Below are 18,482 nucleotides of genomic sequence, written 5' to 3'. Positions count from 1 at the left end.
TTTTTGTGTGTCTTTGGCATGCAGACGTTCCTGGGCCAGGGATTGAACCCAAACTACAGCAGTGACAGTGGGCCACAACAATGACAAAGCCTAATCCTTAACTACTGGGCCACCGAGGAACTCTGGTTAATTAGAACCTTTTTGTTTGTTTGGCTGTGCCTGCAACATGTGGAAGTTTCTGGGCCAGGGATCAGGTCCAAGCTGCAGCAGGGACCTATACCACAGTTGTAGGAATACTGGATCCTTTAACCACTGCACTGGGCCTGGGATCAAACCTCACCTCCACAGTGATCCAAGCCACTGCAGTCAAATTCACTTCCACATAAGTGATATTATACAGTATTTGTATAATTTGTCATTCTCTATCTTATTTCATTTAGCACAATGCTCTCCAAATCCATCCATGTTGCTGCAGATGGCAAAATTTCATTCTTTTTTTGGTTGAACAATATGCTGTTGTGTGTGTGTATATGTATATATTACATTTTCTTTATCCATTCATCTGCTGATAGACACTTAGGTTGCTCCCATATCTTGGCAGTTATAATTATTTATAAATAATGCTGCCATGAACATTGGGAATCCATGTATCTTTTCAAATTAGTGTTTTTGTTTTTGTCAGATAAATATCCAGGAGTGGAATTGCTGGGTCATATGGTAGTTCTATTTTTAGTTTTTTAAGAAACCTCCATCTGTTTCCCACAGTGGCTGTGCCAATTTATATTCTCACCAATCATGTATGAGATTTCCATTTTTTTTCCCATCCTCTCTAACATTTGCTATTTCTTCTCTTTCTTTATTTCTTTCTTTTTTTTTTTTTTTTGGCCACTCCATGGCATATGGAATTCCTGGGCCGGGGGTCAGATCCCTGCAACCCACACCACTGCGGCAACACCAACCAGATCCTTAACCCACTGTGCTAGGCCAGGGATTGAATCCATGTTCCATTGCTGTAGAGACACTGCTGATCCTGATCCTGTTGCAGCACAGTGAGGAGAGCTCCTATTTCTTTCCTTTGCCTTATTTTTTTTTTTGCTTTTTAGTGTCACACTCATGGCATATGGAAGTTCCCAGATTAGGGGTCAAATTGGAGCTATAGCTGCCAGCCTCTGCCACAGCCACAGCAACGCAGGATCCAAGCCACATCTGCAACCTACACCATAGCTCATGGCATTGCCGGATCCCTGACCCACTGAGTGAGGCCAGGGGTCAAACCCGCATCATCATGGATTCTAGTCAGATTCATTTCTGCTGCTCCACAACAGGAACTCCTAGGGAATTCCTATTTCTGTTCTTTTTTTTTTTTTTTTTTTTAATTTTTATTTTTTCCATTATAGCTGGTTTACAGTCTTCTGTCAACTTTCTCCTGTATAGCAAAGTTGACCTGGTCACACATACACATGTATATTCTTTATTTCGCATTATCATTCTCCCTCATAAGTGACTAGATATAGTTCCCAGTGCTATACAGCAGGATCTCATTGCTTATCCATTCCAAAGGCAATAGTTTGCATCTATTAACCCCAAATTCCCAGTCCATCCCACTCCTTCCCCTTCCCCCTTGGCAACCACAAGTCTTTTCTCCAAGTCCATGATTTTCTTTTCTGTGGAAAGGTTCATTTGTGCTGTATATTAGATTCCAGATATAAGTGATATCATACGGTATTTGTCTTTCTCTTTCGAACTTACTTCACTTAGTGTGAGAGTCTCTAGTGTCATCCTTGTTGCTGCAAATGGTATTATTTTGTTCTTTTTTATGGCTGAGTAGTTGTGTATATATACCACATCCTAATCCGTTCATCTGTTGATGGACAGTTAGGTTGTTTCCCTATCTTGGCTATTGTGAATAGTGCTGCAATGAACATACAGGTGCATGTGGCTTTTTCAAGGAAAGTTTTGTCCAGATATATGCCCAAGAGTGGGATTGCTGGGTCAAACTATTTTTAGTTTTCTAAGGTACCTCCATACTATTTCTGTTCTTGTTGGTGATAGCTGTTGACAGGTGTGAGTTTATAATCACATTCTGATTTTGATTTGCATTTCCCTAGTGATTAGCAATGTTGAACATCCTTTCATATGCCTTTTGGCCATCTGCATTTCCTCAGATAACTAAAAAAATACAGTTATCTGAAATCAAGAATTTATTAAATGAGTTAATTTTTTTTCCTTGTCTTTTTAGGGCTGCACATGAGGCATATGGAAGTTCCCAGGTGAAGGATCGAATCCGAGCTGCAGCTGCCAACCTACGCCATAGTCACAGCAGTGCGAGATCCAAGCCACATCTTCGACCACCACCACAGCTCACGGTAATGCCAGATCCTTATCCCACTGAGCAAGGCCAGAGTTTGAATCCACATCCTCATGGATACTACTGAGCCAGAATGGGAACTTCCAAGTTGTTAATGTTTGCTACATTGCGTTCCACCCTTTTACTTTAAGTTTTATTGACATATAATTAATTTATAAGGTTGTGATAATTTCTTTCTTTTTTTTTTTTTTTTTGTCTTTTTACCTTTTCTTGAGCCGCTCCCGCGGCATATGGAGGTTCCCAGGCTAGGGGTCTAATTGGAGCTGCAGCCGCCAGCCTACGCCAGAGCCACAGCAACGCAGGATCCGAGCCGCGTCTGCAACCTACACCACAGCTCACAGCAACGCCGGATCGTTAACCCACTGAGCAAGGCCAGGGATCGAACCCGAAACCTCATGGTTCCTAGTCGGATTTGTTAACCACTGCATCGCAACAGGAACTCCAAGGTTGTGATAATTTCTGCTGTACAACAGAGTGACCCAGTCATACATATATACACATCCATTCTCTCTCAGATTCCTTTCCCACATAAATTTTCACACAATACTGGATAGAGTTCTCTGTGCTACTCAGCAGATCCCCGTTGACTAATTATTCCATATGCCTTGGTGTGCATATGCCAGTCCCACCCCCAGTCCATCTCTTCGTCTCCCCTCCATCCTTTTACTTTAAATCTTTCAGTTTTTGGAGTTCCCTTATGGCTCATAGGGTTAAGGATCCGGCATTGTCACAATTGCAGCTCAGGTCGCTGCTATGGTTTGGGTTTGGTCCCTGGCTTGGGAACTCCTGCATGCTGTAGGCCCAGCCAAAAAACAAAAACAAATCTTTCAGTTTTCTTACACTTGGAGTGTTTGTCTTGTGAAACAACACTTAGTTGGGTTTGGTTTATCCATCCTGATAATCTTTTTCTTTTAATCATAGTTACTACATAGTATAACTTCTGATATAATTGAATTTTTTTAGAAGTTGTATAGCATGATGACTTGACTCACATACATTGTGAAATGATACCACACAATAAGTTTAGTTAGCCATCATCTCATATAGATACCAAAAAAAAAAAAAGGAAAAAAATTTTTTTCCTTGTGGTGAAAACTTTTAGGATTTACTCTCTTAGCAGTTTTCGCATATACCATCCAGCAACCTCAGTTCTGTTCATTACATCCCTAGCACTTCTTTAATTTATAACTGGAAGTTTTTTTGGCTGCACCCCACTGCATGTGGAAGTTCCCAGGCCAGGGATGGAAATGGTGCCACAGCAGTGACTGGAACCACAGTAGTGACAGTGCTGAATCCTTAACCCGCTGAGCTACTAGGGAACTCTCTTTTTTTGTTTTTCTTTTTTTGTCCTGAAAGTTTTACCATTTGACCACCTTCCTCCAGTTCTCCCACCTCTTATAACCACAAATCTGATCTTTTTTCTTTGAGTTTGTTCTTTTGTAGTTTTGGGGTTTTTGTTTGTTTTGAGATTCCCTGTGTAATTGAGATCATGCAGAATTTGGCTTTCTCTCTTCCACTTTTTTTGCTTAATGTAATGCCTTCAAGGTCCATTCATGTTGTCACAAGATGGCAAGATTTTCTTCTTTTTTTGTAGCTGAATAGTTCCCTTTTTCAACATCCTGCTATCATTGTCTACTAGCCTTTTTTATTTTTTTTTCTTTTTGTCTTTTTGCATTTTTCTAGAGCCGCACCCATGGCATATGGAGGTTCCCAGGCTAGGGGTCTAATTGGAGCTCACGTCCAGAACCCTAATCCACTAAGCAAGGGCAGGGATCGAACCCGCAACCTCATGGTTTCTAGTCGGATTCGTTAACCACTGAGCCACGATGGGAACTCCGAGCATTTCTTAATATACCTAATTGATGATTTGAATATCTTATTTGGAAAAATGTCTGTTTAGATTCTTTGTCCATTTTTAATTGTATTATTTGGAGGTTTTGCTATTGAGTTAAGTTATTTATATATTTTGGATTTTAATGCTTTTAGGGGTTATGTGCAAATATTTTGTTTCATCCCATAGGTTGCCGTAATTGGGGTTTTATTTATTTTTCTTTCTTTTTTATTTTTATGGTCACACCTAATTTTAGTTTTTTCTCCTGTATAATTTTACTTTTTAAATATATGTCCCATCTGTTCTTTGATCTTTTATTCTTCTTTTGTGTGTTCTTTTGCAGTAACTTTTTTGAAATTCCGTTTTGCCTCTTCTCTTAGCTTCATAGTTAACCATTCTTCAGGTTTTCTTTTTAGTAGTGTTTTCTCTATAAGCTTAAAATGCTGCCTTGCCTAGGTATGTGGGAAGAGTTTCGAAACTGTCTCATTGTTAATGTTCTTTTTTCCTTCTTTTTTCGACCCTTTGGAACAGAGAGCCGCCATGTTTAGATGTTAGCAAGCACATGTGTTCCTGTCTGCTTTTGAAAATGGCAGAGGGAAACAACAGTGAAGAAGTAATTCACTTGAACAGCTTCCACTGCCACCGGGGACAAGGTAAGTACTCTCCTTTTCCCCCTTTCATCATTATTTATTCCCCTTCCTGTCCCAGTTTTATCATCACTATTATATCTTTTTTGAAATCAGTCTATCTTGTACCATGTGGAACCCAGAGAGACGTTTCATTTTTAGACCTCAGAACATCAGGTTTAAGTGGACTCATCAGACTAGAATTTTGTGTCAAATTGTCACCTGCTGGAATGGTGGAGTTTAAGATTCTTCCATCACAGGTAGATTAATAAGCTGTTAATTAGCAAACTAAAAAGAGCTGTGAATGTTAAGTGATTGAATCTGAATAGGTAAGAGAATGGGAACAGTGGTGGTTGTCAGGTTTTGTGTTTGTTTTTTTTTTAAATATGGCCACACCTGTGGCATATGAAAGTTCCTAGGCTAGGGGTCTAATGGGAGCCTCAGTCGTAGGCCTACACTACAGCCACGGCAATACCAGATCCCAGTCACATCTGTGACCTACACCACAGCTTATGGCAACACCAGATCCTTAAGCCACTGAGTGAGGCCAGGGATAGAACCCCCATCCTCATAGACACTGTGTCGGGTTCTTAAGCCACTGAGCTGCAATGGGAACTCTAGTTCTGTTTTTGAAGGAATAGTGACTGCAAATGAGCACTCCACCAGACCTCTGTGTCTTGAAAGTGTTAAAGGTCCTGGACCCTCATATAATGCTTAACTTCTTTTTTGCCAGAAGATTCTGGTTTGGCCTTACAGGGAATCTTAGGACATGTATTCTTTTGCTTTATAGTGTTTAAAATTGGGGGAGGAGTTCCCATTGTGACTCAGCAGTAACGAACCCAGCTAGTATCCATGAGTACGCAGGTTTCGTCCCTGACCTCACTTGCGGTTAAGGATCCTGTGTTGTCGTGAGCTGTGGTGTAGGTCACAGACGCAGCTTGGATCCTGCGTTGCTGTGGCGTAAGCCAGCAGCTGCGGCTCTGATTCAGCCCCTAGCCTGGGAACTTCCATATGCTGCACATGTGGCCCTAAAAAGCAAAAATGAATGAATAAATAAATAAATTGAGGAAAATTCGTTGATTCATAAAGGGAAGGGAGCCTGCGTTTCTCTAAGGTTCCTAAATGCATGTGAAATTTTCTTTCAGATCCTAGTTCACGATTACACCTGGGTTAAAAGGAAAAAAATGATACTGATGAGTAGGAAAAGGTCATAAGTATAAATTCCATGGAAGAGGTTTTACCATCTTTGTGTGTGTTTTCCCATTGATAATATTTTATGCTTATGCAAATTTTTTGCCCTAGCAGAAGGAAAGGTTTATATAATGGCTCTAGGAGCATTTGAAATTGAGCAGATTTTATGAAGCAAATAAATTGAGAATAATATATTTGCTTAAGGTATGCAAATTATGAAAACAAGAAATACTGATTTTTTTTTAGGATTTTATTAGTAGGGTATTCTTACTTGATAGTGATTGCAGCCATAATTTGTTGTGATTCAGAAAGTTTTAAATCCTAGTTGTAATTTGTATATAAGATCATTTTCAGATTTTCTGAACGTTTATATCAAATTAATGTGGTTGGTGTTGTTTAATTAGATCTTAAGTATACTTGAACAGAGTTTAAGAACAACTAATTTCTTTTGGGAAATTATTGACTTTGGAGCTTGTTTTGTTTTTATTAGCTGTATTAATAATTTTTATTATACCATCCCCTTTAGGTTTTTAAAAATTTTTTAATCATCTTTATTGAGGTATAATTTATACAAAGTAAATGTACACATTTTAAGTGTATAGTTCAGTGACTTTTGAAAAATGAATACACCCATATAACCACCACCTCAATTAATTATGTAGAACATATCCAGAAAGATTCCTTTATGCCCCTTTGCAGGCAGTCCTCACCCTACTCCTGGCCTAAGGAAACTGTTGATAAGCTTGTTGTCACTATACAATTTCATATAAATGGAATCATAGAGTATGTACTCCTTGTTGCTGAATTCTTCTGCCCAACGTAATTTTTTTTGAGATTCATCTGTGGTATGGCGTATATCAGTAAATCAGTCCTCCTTAAATTGCTGAAGAGTATTCACGTGGAATTCAATGCCCAGTGAAGTTAGGCTTAAAAACAAAGGTAAAGGAGTTCCCATTGTGGCGCAGTGGTTAATGAATCTAACTAGGAACCATGAGGTTGCAGGTTCAATCCCTGCCCTTGCTCAGTGGGTTAAGGATCCGGTGTTGCCATGAGCTGTGGTGTAGGTCGCAGACGCAGCTCGGATCCTGCGTTGCTGTGGCTCTGGCGTAGGCTGGCAGCTACAGGTCCGATTCGACCCCTAGCCTGGGAACCTCCATATGCCGCAGGAGCGGCCCAAGAAATGGCAAAAAGACAAAAAGAAAAAACAAAAAAACAAAAACGAAGGTAAAATAGGGAGTTGTGGCTCAGCTGTAACAAATCCAACTAGTATCCATGAGGACGTGGGTTTGATCCCTGGCCTCGCTCAGTAGGTTAAGGATCCGGTGTTTCGTTGCCTTGAGCTGTGGTGTGGGTCACAGAAACGACTGGGATGTGGTGTTGCTGTGGCTGTGGTGTAGGCCAGTGGCTACAGCTCCGATTCGACCCCTAGCCTGGGAACCTCCGCATGCTACACATAAGGCCCTAAAAAGCAAAAAAAAAAAAGAGGTCTAGAAGATAAAACAGTTCTAATCTCTGTACATGTAGTCATATGTTATCAAAATATACAAAGTAAAAATTGACAGAAGTAAAAGAAGAATTGGACAAATTCACAATAAAAAATGGGAGGTTTAATGTTTCAGTAACTGAAAGAAAGTATACAAACATCTGTGTGAATATAGAACATTGGAAGTATACAATCAAGAAATTTGACATAATAGACATGTGGAATATTACACCTATTATGTTTACCAAAAAAAATTTTTTTTTGTCTTTTATCTTTTGTCTTTTTAGGGCCGCACCTGCGACACATGGAGGTTCCCAGGCTAGGGGTCAAATTGGAGCTGCAGCTGCAGGCCTACACCACAGCCACAGCAATGTGGGATCCAAGCAGCATCTGCAGTCTACACCACAGCTCACAGCCATGCCAGATCCTTAACCCACTGAGCAAGGCCAGGCATGGAACCCATGTCCTCATGGATACTAGTCGGGTTTGTTAACCACTGAGCCATGACGGGAACTCCATGTTTACCAAAATTGACCATATTTTGAGCCATAAAACGAATTTCAAGTTTCAAAGAATTGAAATCATATGGATTATGTTACCTAACCACATTAGAATCAAGCCACAAATCAATTACAGAAATTTACTTAGAATATTTAGTATGTGTGGAAAATAAGGCTATACCTCAGGACAACCCATAGTTCAAAGAAGAAATCAATGGAAATATTTTGAATTGCATGATATCCGGTATCTCGAATTGCATTATTTTATAAATATTTTGAATTGCATGGTAATAAGAAATACAGTCTAGTGGAGCTTATGAAATGCATTTAATGTCGTGTTTTGAAGAAAACTTATAGCCTAAAGTGCATATATTGGATAAGAAGTAAAGCCTAGAAATTAAGAACCAAATCGTGTCATCTCTGTTGCAACTACTTAGCTATACCTGTAGGGCTATGTTCTATTAAGGAATTTGAAATTAGGCAACTTTAATAAAAGCAAGCATTTTCTCAACTAATACAGTTATTTGAAGTAGGCACTGTTGTTAACCTTTCTTTCATGTTAAAATGGATGCTTTAAGGAAGTAAATAATGGCTTCATGTAGCTACCAGGTGCTGGAGTTAAGATTTGAATCCAGGCAGTCTGACGTTAGATCCCATGGACTTATCAGTTTTATTTTTTTTATTTATTTATATTTAATTTTTTTTTTTTGGTCTCTTTGCCATTTCTTAGGCCGCTCTTGCAGCACATGGAGGTTCCCAGGCTAGGGGTCTAATTGGAGCTGAAGCTGCTGGCCTACGCCAGAGCCACAGCAACACGGGATCTGAACCTTGTCTGCAACCTACACCACAGCTCATGGCAATGCCAGATCCTTAACCCGCTGAGCAAGGCCAGGGATCGAAACCACAACTTCATGATTCTTAGTCAGATTCGTTAACCACTGCGCCATGACGGGAACTCCTGAGATTCCCATGGACTTAGCAGTTTTAAACTGCTGTCCTTGGCATCACCACAGCTCTGTTATAGGAATGAAATGAAGTAATAGATTTTAGATTGCTTTGCAGATTATTGGGTACCATGAAAATATATGAGTTACTAACCTTGAGAAAAATACTAGAGCTTTAATAGAGGAATTACCAGTTTGTGTTATCCAGTAATTCATATCAAACATGATATATCTTCAAACAAATAAAAGGAGTTAGAGACCTTGAACACAGTTACCACATATAGATGGTTAATTTAACTCGTTTTGTTTACAAGGAAACTGGGAAGGTTAAATTACTTTATAGATGCTAAATGTGTGTTTGACTAAAACACTGAAATATGTTTGCATAAATGATATTTAAGGTTTACATCTAAGCAAATTTTAATATTTTAAATGTTAAGTGAAAATTTTACTGTTTCTGAATGAAAGTTTTTTCACACCTATCTGCTTGAATGAAACAGTGTTTTATTCCCTTGGAGGAAAAGAAGTGAGTTCTGAGGCCATGATGTCACCTTTAAGATGTTGGCAGTCGATAAGATTATCAAGACATTCCTCCAAACTAGTATAAGAAAAAGTTGATAGTCTCGAGCATAGTAATTATCAGATTTTCTCTAGTGATTCCCAGGATGTATTATTGGCAAAGATCAATGGCTCATTTTAATTCTTGGGTGCGTGTGCTTGGAGGTAAGTTAACACTCTGGTAGCCATGAATTTGGCTTTAGGTTTGACCCTTTTCATGCCAGAGTTGAGCTGAGTGGAATGTGGTTATGCCCACCTCCTGGTAACAGTGGTCTCTGCCTCCTTTTAGACTGGATCAGTCTCAGAGATGGACCCATCACTATATCTGACTCCTCTGATGAGGAAGGGGTTCCAATGCTGGTTACCCCAGCTCCTCAGCACCATGATGAAGAGGACCTGGATGATGATGTCATCCTGACAGAGGTGAGTTTTCTGAAACTTACCATTCAGAGCCATTATTGCAAGTTAATAATTGATTCTTCAACCACTCAGTAGTGGGTAGGGGCCTTGTAGAACAGCTGAGAGCACCTCCTGTGCTCTACACTATTTGTTTGCACTTGTTCTGCATTTTTTTTTTTTTTTTTGTCTTTTGTCCTTTTAGGGCCATACCTGAGATATATGGAGGTTCCCAGGCTAGGAGGCAGATCAGAGCTGTTGCTGCTGACCTACACCAGAGCCATAGCAACGCCAGATCTGAGTCACATCTGCGACCTACACCACAGCTCACGGCGATGCGAGATCCCTAACCCACTGAGCCAGGCCAGGGATGGAACCCGCAGTTCCTAGTTGGATTCGTTTCAGCTGCGCCACGACAGGAACTCCCTTGTTCCACATTTCTGAGAACAACCCCCTTTGCACCCTCCCTGATGTCCCCTTAGCTTAGAAGCCATGTATTTTGGTCTGTTTCTGAACTTAACTTAGGCACTGTTGCTCTTTCTGACTATTCATATACTGGTCCACACTGTTGTAATTACTACAACCTTATAATGTATCTTAACAACAGGTAGTGCTCATCTCCCCTTATCACTCTACATTTTTCAGAATCATCCAGGATATGTTTGTGTTTATATTTTAATACAGATTTTAAGATCAGCTTTTCTAATTCTAACAGTTTAATTTTATTGTTATAGAACAAGTTTTGTCTTTCCATTTAGTCTAACTTTCCTTTGTGTCCCTCATGCAGAGCATTTTGAATTCTTCTTACTATGGATCTTAAACATTTTTTTTAACTCAGTGAATTTTATTATGTTAATAGTCGTACAGTGATCATCACAACCCAGTTTTATAGCATTTCTATCCCAAACCCCCACCCCCTTTAAAAACCTTAAGTTTGGAATTCCCATAGTGGCGCAGTGGTTAACGAATCCAACTAGGAACCATGAGGTTGCGGGTTCCTGCCCTTGCTCAGTGGGTTAGGGATCTGGTGTTGCCACGAGCTGTGGTGTAGGTCGCAGACGCGGCTCGGATCCTGTGCTGCTGTGGCTGTGGCGTAGGCTGGCAGCTACAGGTCCGATTCGACCCCTAGCCTGGGGACCTCCATATGCCGTGGGAGTGGCCCAAGAAATGGCAAAAAGACAAAACAAAAAACAAAAAAAAAAACCCTTACGTTTTTCAAAGTCTGTGGGTCATTATCTGTTCTGCAAAGAAATGCATTGTGTCCTTTTTTTTAGATTCCACATGTAAGTGATAGCCTATAGCATTGGTGTCTCACTGTCTGACTAACTTCACTTAGCATGATAATTTCTAGGTCCATCCATGTTGCTGCAAATGCCATTATTTCTTTCTTTTTAATGGCTGGTTAATATTCCGTTGTGTATATGTACCACATCTTCTTTATCCACTCATCTGTCAATGGACATTTATGCTTCCATGTCTTGACTGTTGTACATAGTGCTGCAATGAACATTGGGATACACGTATCTTTTTGAGTCATGGTTTTCTCTGGCTAGATGCCCAGGAGTGGGATTGCTGGATCAAATGGTAATTCTAGGAGCTCCTGTCATGGCTCAGGGTTAGTGAACCCAACTAGTATTAGTATCTATGAGGATGCAGGTTCGATCCCTGGCCTCGCTCAGTGGGTTAAGGATCTGGCGTTGCCATGAGCTGTGGTGTAGGTCGCAGACGCAGCTTGGATCCAGCATTACTGTGGCTGTGGTGTAGGCCAGCAGCAACAGATCTGATTTGATCCCTAGCCTGGGAACCTTCACATGCCGAATGGGTGCGGCCCTAAAAAAAAAGACAAGAAAAGAAAAAAAGGTAATTCTGTTTTTAGTTTTCTGAGGAATCTCCATAGTGTCTTCCACAGTGGCTTCAACCAATTTACATTTCCACCAACGATGTAATAAGAGGCTTCCCTTTTCTACACACCCTCTCCAGCATTTATTGTTTGTAGACTTTTTGATGATGGCTATTCTGGGCGATGTAAAGTGGTACAACATAGTAGTTTTTATTTGCATTTCTCTAATAATGAGTGATGTTGAACATCTTTTCATGTGTTTTTTGGCCATTTGTATGTCGTCTTTGGAAAATTGTCTTTACATCTTCTGCCCATTTTTTGATGGCATTGTTTGTTTTTTTGGTATTGAGCTGCAGGAGGTGTTGATAAATTTTGAAGATTAATCCTTTGTCAGTTGCTTCATTTGCAAATATTTTCTCCCATTCTGTGGGTTGTCTTTTCATTTTGTTTAGGGTTTCCTTTGCTGTGCAAATACTTTTAAGTTTAACTAGGTCCCATTTATTTTTATTTTTATTGTCATTACTCTTGGAGGTGTATCTGAGGAGATATTGCTGTGGTTTATGTTGGAGAGTGTTTGGCCTATGTTTTCGTCTAAGACTTTAGTATCTGGCCTTATATCTAAGTCTTTAACCCATTTTGAGTTTATTTTTGTGTGATGTTAGCAAGTGTTCTAATTTCATTCTTTTACATGTAGCTGTCCAGTTTTCCCAGCACCACTTATTAAAGGGACTGTCTTCTCCATTGTATATTCCTGCCTCCTTTGTCATAGATTAGTTGACTGTAGGTGTGTGGGTTTAATTCTGGGCACTCTATCCTCTTCTACTGATACATATTTCTGTTTTTGTGCCAGTACCATATGGTTTTAATGATTGCAGCTTTGTAGTATAGCCTGAAGTCAGGGAGCCTGATTCCGCCAGCTCCATTTTTCTTTCTCAGGATGGCTTTGGCTATTCTGGGTCTTTTGTGCTTCCAAACAGACTTTAAAATATTTTGTTCTAGTTCTGTGAAAAATGTCTGTGGTAATTTGATAGGGATTGCATTGAATCTGTAGATTGCCTTGGGTAGTATAGTCATTTTGATAATATTGATTCTTGTAGTCCAAGAGCATGATGTGTCTTTCCATCTGTTTGTTTTGTCTTTGATTTCTTTCATCAGCATCTTGTAGTTTCCAGAGAACAGGCCTTTGGTCTCTTTATGTAGGTTTATTTCTAAGTATTTTATTCTTTTTGATGTGATGGTAAATGGGATTGTTTCCCTAATGTGTCCTTCTGATCTTTCATTCTTAGTATATAGACATGCAGTCAATTTCTCTGTATTAATTTTGTATTCTGTGACTTTGCCAAGTTCATTGATGAGCTATAAGTTTTCTGGTAGCTCTAGTATTTTCTAGGTATAGTATCATGTCATCTGCAAATAGTGATAGTTTTACTTCTTTCCAATTTGGATTCCTTTTATTTCTTTTTCTTCTCTGATTGCTGTGGCTAGAACTTGCAAAACTATGTCAAATAGTAGTGGCAAGAGCAGACATCCTTGTCTTGTTCCTAATCTAAGTAGGAATTCTTTCAGCATTTCACCATTGAGAATGATGTTTGCTCTGGGTTTGTCTTATATGGCCTTTATTATGTTGAGGTAGGTTCCCTCTATGCCCACTTTCTGGAGGGCTTTTATCAGAAACGAGTGTTGCATTTTGTCAAAGGCTTTTTCTACATCTGTTGAGAGTATCATATGGTTTTTATTCTTCAGTTTGTTAATGTGGTGTATCACACTGATTGATTTGCAAATATTGAAGAATCCTTGCATCTCAGGGATAAATCCCACTTGATCATGATGTACAATCCTTTTTAATGTATTGTTGCATTAGGCTTGCTAGTATTTTGTTGAGGATTTTTGTATCTATGTTCATCAGTGATATTGGCCTTTGCTTTTCTTTTTTTGTGGTATCTTTGTCTGATTTTGATATCAGGGTGATGGTGGCCTTCTAGAATGAGTTTGGGAGTGTTCCTTACTCTGCAGTTTTTTGGAGTAGTTTCAAAAGGATAGGTGTTAGCTCTTCTCTAAATGTTTGATAGAATTCACCTGTGAAGGCGTCTGGTCCTGGACTTTTGTTTGTTGGAAGTTTTTTAAATCACAGTTTCAATTTCAGTACTTGCAATTGGTCCATTCGTCTTTTCTATTTCGTCTTTAGTCTTGGAAGATAGTACTTCTCTAAGAATTTGTCCATTTCTTCTAGATAGTCCATTTTATTGGCATGTAGTTGCTTGTAGTAGTGGATCTTAAACATTTTTAAGTTTGTCCCTGGTTATTTTATCTTTTCTCTTGCTTTTATAAATGGCATCTTTTTTCCATGTACCTTTTAACCTTTTTTTATTTCCAAGGCCACACCTGTGGCACATGGAAGTTCCCAGGCTAGGGATTGAATCAGAGCTACAGCTTCTGGCCTAGGCCACAGCCACACCATATCCGAGCCGCATCTGTGACCTACAGGACAGCTCACAGCAACGCCAGATCCTTAACCCACTGAGCGAGGCCAGGGATCAAACCCACAACCTCATGGTTCCTAGTCAGATTCATTTCCGCTGCACCACCATGGGAACTCCTTTTTTCTTTTCTTTTAGGGCCACAACTGCAGCTTATGGAAGTTCCCAGCTAGGGTTGGTTGAATCAGAGCTGTAGCTCTGGCCTACACCACAGCCACAGCCACACAGGATCCAAGCCGTGTCTGCAATGACCTACCCCACAGCTTACAGCAACTCTGAATCCTTAACCCATTGAGCCACAACAGGAACTCCAACCCTCTTAATTTCTCAAGGGATCGTATCTGTCTGTAAATAATGATACTTAGAATTTCTTTCTTTCCAGTTTTTTATACTTGTCTAATTATATCAAATGATAAGTAGTCAAAAATTTTAAATTAATAGTGGTGATAGGAATAAGAAAAATAGGAGTTCCTGTCGTGGCTCAGCAGTTTACGAACCCGACTAGTATCCCTGGCCTTGATCAGTGGGTTAAGAATCTGGCACTGCCCTGAGCTCTAGTGTAGGTCACAGACACGGCTCAGATCTGGCACTGCTGTCGCTGTGGTGTAAGCCGGCAGCTGCAGCTCCAGTTGAACCCCTATCCCAGGAACCTCCGTATGCCACAGGTGTGACCCTAAAAAGACCCAAAAAGAAAAAAAGAAAACATAGCCACTGACATAAATATGACATAAATAGGAATGCTTGTAATATCTCTTCACTGTGATAGTGACTTTTTGCTTGAGATACCATTTTTTAAAAATTATGTTAAGGAAGGGACCATCTACTTTATTTCAGGTTTTTATTATGAATAAGTATAGAATTCAGTCACATTCAGTCTCAGCATCTATAGCAATTATTAGGTAACTTTTAAAAATCTGTTAATGTGGAAAATTATTTTGTCTCTGGGGAGACCTTCCTTGGTAATAGTATTATAATATAATAGTAATGTGTTGTTGGCTTCCATTTGCTTAGATTTATTTAGAATTTTCTCCATAGATCTTGGCCCATAGGGGTGGGCGTGTGCCTCTGTTATCCTTGACACATTTTTTTGTAAGCATGATTCTCACTTCATGAAAAGCGTAGACGTTTTCTTCTTTTTCTGTGCTCTGATAAAATGTCTTAGATAATTCTAGAGTTACCTGTTTTTAAAAGATTTGGTAGAATTTACCCTAAAGGTATTTGCTTTTCATGGAACTTTGAAACTTTCAGCTTCCTCTGTGGTAATTGACATGCCTAGATTTTCTATTGCTTTCATATCAGTTTTGTTGACTGATATTTTTCTAGAAAATCACTTATTTCTTCACCTTTTTTTTTTTTTTTTAGTGTATTTAATAGAATTAAACAAAATAGCCTGTTCTTTCTACTTGAATCTATGATTCCTCCATTTTCCTTGGGTATCTTAGTCTACTTGTTTTTTGTTTTGTTTTGTTTTGCCTTTTTTCTTGACCTGATGAGCTAACTATTATCTTACCTCCTCCCTCCTCTTCCACCCAGTCCTCAGAACCCCTGACCTCCCCTCTGTCTATATAAATTTGCCTATTCTGGACATTTTATATGCATGGTATTATATAATATTTGGTCCTTTGTGACAGGTGTCTTTCATTTAGCATAATGTTTTCAAGGTTTATCTGTGATGAAGCATGAATCAGTACTTTATTCATTTTTATTGCTCAGTTCATTCCTCATCATTCCGTGTGTGGATATGCTACATGTTTATGTTTAGCCTTTCATCAGTTGATGGACATTTGGGTTGCTTCCACTTTTTTTGTATTATGAATAATGAATAAAGCTACTGTGAACATTCATGTAGAAGATTTTCTGTGGACATGTGTTGTTGTTTTTCTTGAGTCTTGGCTTAGTCCATTTGGACTGCTATAATAAAATATGCAGCTACTCATAGCTTATAAACCAGCAATGTATTGCTCACTCTTCTGGAGGTTGGGAAGTCCAAGATCAAGGCTCCAGCATGATTGCGAGAATATCCTCCTCCTAGTTCTCACTGGGTCCTTACATGGCAGAAGGAGCTAGGGATCTCTCTGAACCTTTCTTTCTTTCTTTTCTTTTCATTTCGTTTCTTTCTTTCTCTTTCTTTCTTTTCTTCCTTCCTTTCGTCTTTTGTATTTTTATAGCCATACCCGCAGCATGTGGAGATCCCCAGGCTAGGGGTCTAATTGGAGCTGTTGCCAATGGCCTACACCACAGCCACAGCAATGCAGGATCCGAGCCGCGTCTGCGACCTACACCACAGCTCACAGCAACGCTGGATCCTTAACCCACTGAACGAGGCCAGGGATCGAACTGGCAACCCCATGGTTCCTGGTCAGATTCATTTCCGCTGTGCCACGATGGGAACTCCTGAGCCTCCCTTACAAAGGCATTAATCCCATTCATGATATGAGGGCTCCTTCTACCCTTACAACTTAAACCACCTCCCAAAGACTCTTCCTACTAATACCATTACCTTTGGTGGTTAGGATTTCAACACCTGGACCGGGGGGGCTGAAGCAGTGAGCACAAGCATTCAGGTGTATACCTAGAAATGGAATTGCCTGATCATAAGGTAACTCTGTATTTTCCTCTGCCAGACTGCTTTCCATAGTAGCACCATTTTACATTCTTATCACTAGTGTGGAAAGGTTTTAGTTTTCCATATTCTCACCAATAATTGCTGCCTTTTTTTTTTTTTTTTTTTTTTAACAGCCACACCTGGAGCAAATGGAAGTTCCCAGGCTAGGGTCAAATTGGAGCTGAAGTTGCCAGCCTACACCACAGCAACTCAGGATCCTCGCCACATCTGTGACTTATGTATCACAGCTCACGGCAGTGCCGGATCCCTTAACCCACTGAGTGAGGCCAGGGATCGAACCTGCATCCTTGCAGAGGTAACATTGGATCCTTCATCCCTTCATCTTCTGAGCCACAACAGGAACTCCCTATCTTTCTTATTATAGCCATCCTCTTGGGTGTGAAGTGGTATCTCATTATGGTTTTGATTTTTTATTTCCCTTTGGCTAATGACGTTGAGCCCCTGTTCATGGGCATATTGACCATTTGTTTATCTTCTTTGGAGAAATGTCTGAGCAGATCTTTTGCCCATTTTTAAAGTGTTCTTTTTATTCAGTCTTTATACATTCCGAATACTCTGCCTTATCAGATAACTGATTTGTGGATATTTTCACTCATTTTGTGAATTGCCTTTTACTTTTTCGATAGTGCCCTTTAAGCCCAAAAGTTTTAAACTTTGATGTTCAGTTTATCTATTTTTCCATTGGTCACAGTTTTGATATCATGTCTAAAACCTATGGTCTATTTTAAGGGCTAGTTCAGGCTTTCTCACATCATAGAGGCATTAATGTATATTACTTTTTTAAACTCTTCCTGGTTATTGTAAAGACTTTGGAACACTTTAACTCTGTTCATTCACCTCCCTACTTAAATAATGTTTTTGTTTGTTTGTTTTATGCAGTCAGTAATCACTTCACCACATCCAAATATTTGTCTTTTTTGTTGCTCTTCTTTTCTACATCTCTGGCCTTAAAACTGAAATTATTTTTATTCTACATAAAGAACATTACTTAGGATTTTCTTCACAGTGATTCTGATATTTTCATTGAGTATACAATTTGATGTGGTGGTTATTTTCTTTTGACACAAGGAAGATACTGTTCCAGTATTTTCTGGCTTCCATTTTTCTGTTGAAAACTCAGTCAATCTTATTTTGAATTTGAAAGCAGTATGTGCTGTTGCTTTAAATTTTTATATTTGTATTTGATTTATGCAGTCTTCCTATGCAATATCTAGCTCTCTGGTGATTTTTTTTTTTTTTCTCTCATCCTGCTTAGATCTTCAGAACTGAAATCAAGCTATTCGCCTTGAATATTTGTATTTCATCTTCAAATATTGCTTCTTATCTCACTTTCCTTCTTTTGGAACTTTAGTTACACAGTAAAACCTTTTCACTCTATTCTTTATGTCTCCTATTCTCTTAACTGATTATCATTTTGTATTTCTATGCCCTATTCTGGCGATTTTTTTCTGATTTGTCTTTCAGTTCATTAATTTTTCCCTTCAGTTACGTTTATTTAAAATGCTGTGTACCCATCCATTGAATTCTAATCTCAATTATTGTATTTTGGCATTTTGGAATTTCCATTTGATTGTTTATTTTTTCTTTCTTCCTAACGATTTCTAGTCCTCTGCTGAAATTTTCTTTTCTTTCTTTTTTTTTTAAAGGCTACACCTGTGGCATATGGAAGTTCCCAGGCTAGGAGTCGAATCAGAGCTGTAGT

At 39.2% G+C, this 18,482-nt stretch overlaps 1 protein-coding gene across 5 annotated transcripts in view; it reads left to right on the top strand.

The window, feature by feature from the left end:
• RNF216 (ring finger protein 216) overlaps positions 1-18,482 on the top strand; it is a 171,098-nt gene that overhangs the window by 15,768 nt on the left and 136,848 nt on the right. For all 5 annotated transcript variants that reach the window (XR_014839929.1, XR_014839930.1, XM_021086051.2 and 2 more), the window contains exons 2-3: positions 4,671-4,792; positions 9,731-9,864. Coding sequence is in view for 3 of the 5 variants with exons in the window: in XM_021086051.2 (XP_020941710.1) it covers positions 4,702-4,792; positions 9,731-9,864 (225 nt within the window). In the remaining 2 variants the exon portion in view is untranslated. The remainder of the gene's footprint in view (positions 1-4,670; positions 4,793-9,730; positions 9,865-18,482) is intronic.

Source organism: Sus scrofa, chromosome 3 (assembly GCF_054392235.1).
Source record: "Sus scrofa isolate SSC_HxYL_T2T_F1_AM1 chromosome 3, Sscrofa_HxYL_maternal_Yorkshire_Landrace_v2.0, whole genome shotgun sequence".
NCBI lineage: Eukaryota > Metazoa > Chordata > Mammalia > Artiodactyla > Suidae > Sus > Sus scrofa.
Note: the sequence above shows the minus strand (reverse complement) of the source record. Positions and strands in the feature narration are given on the sequence as shown.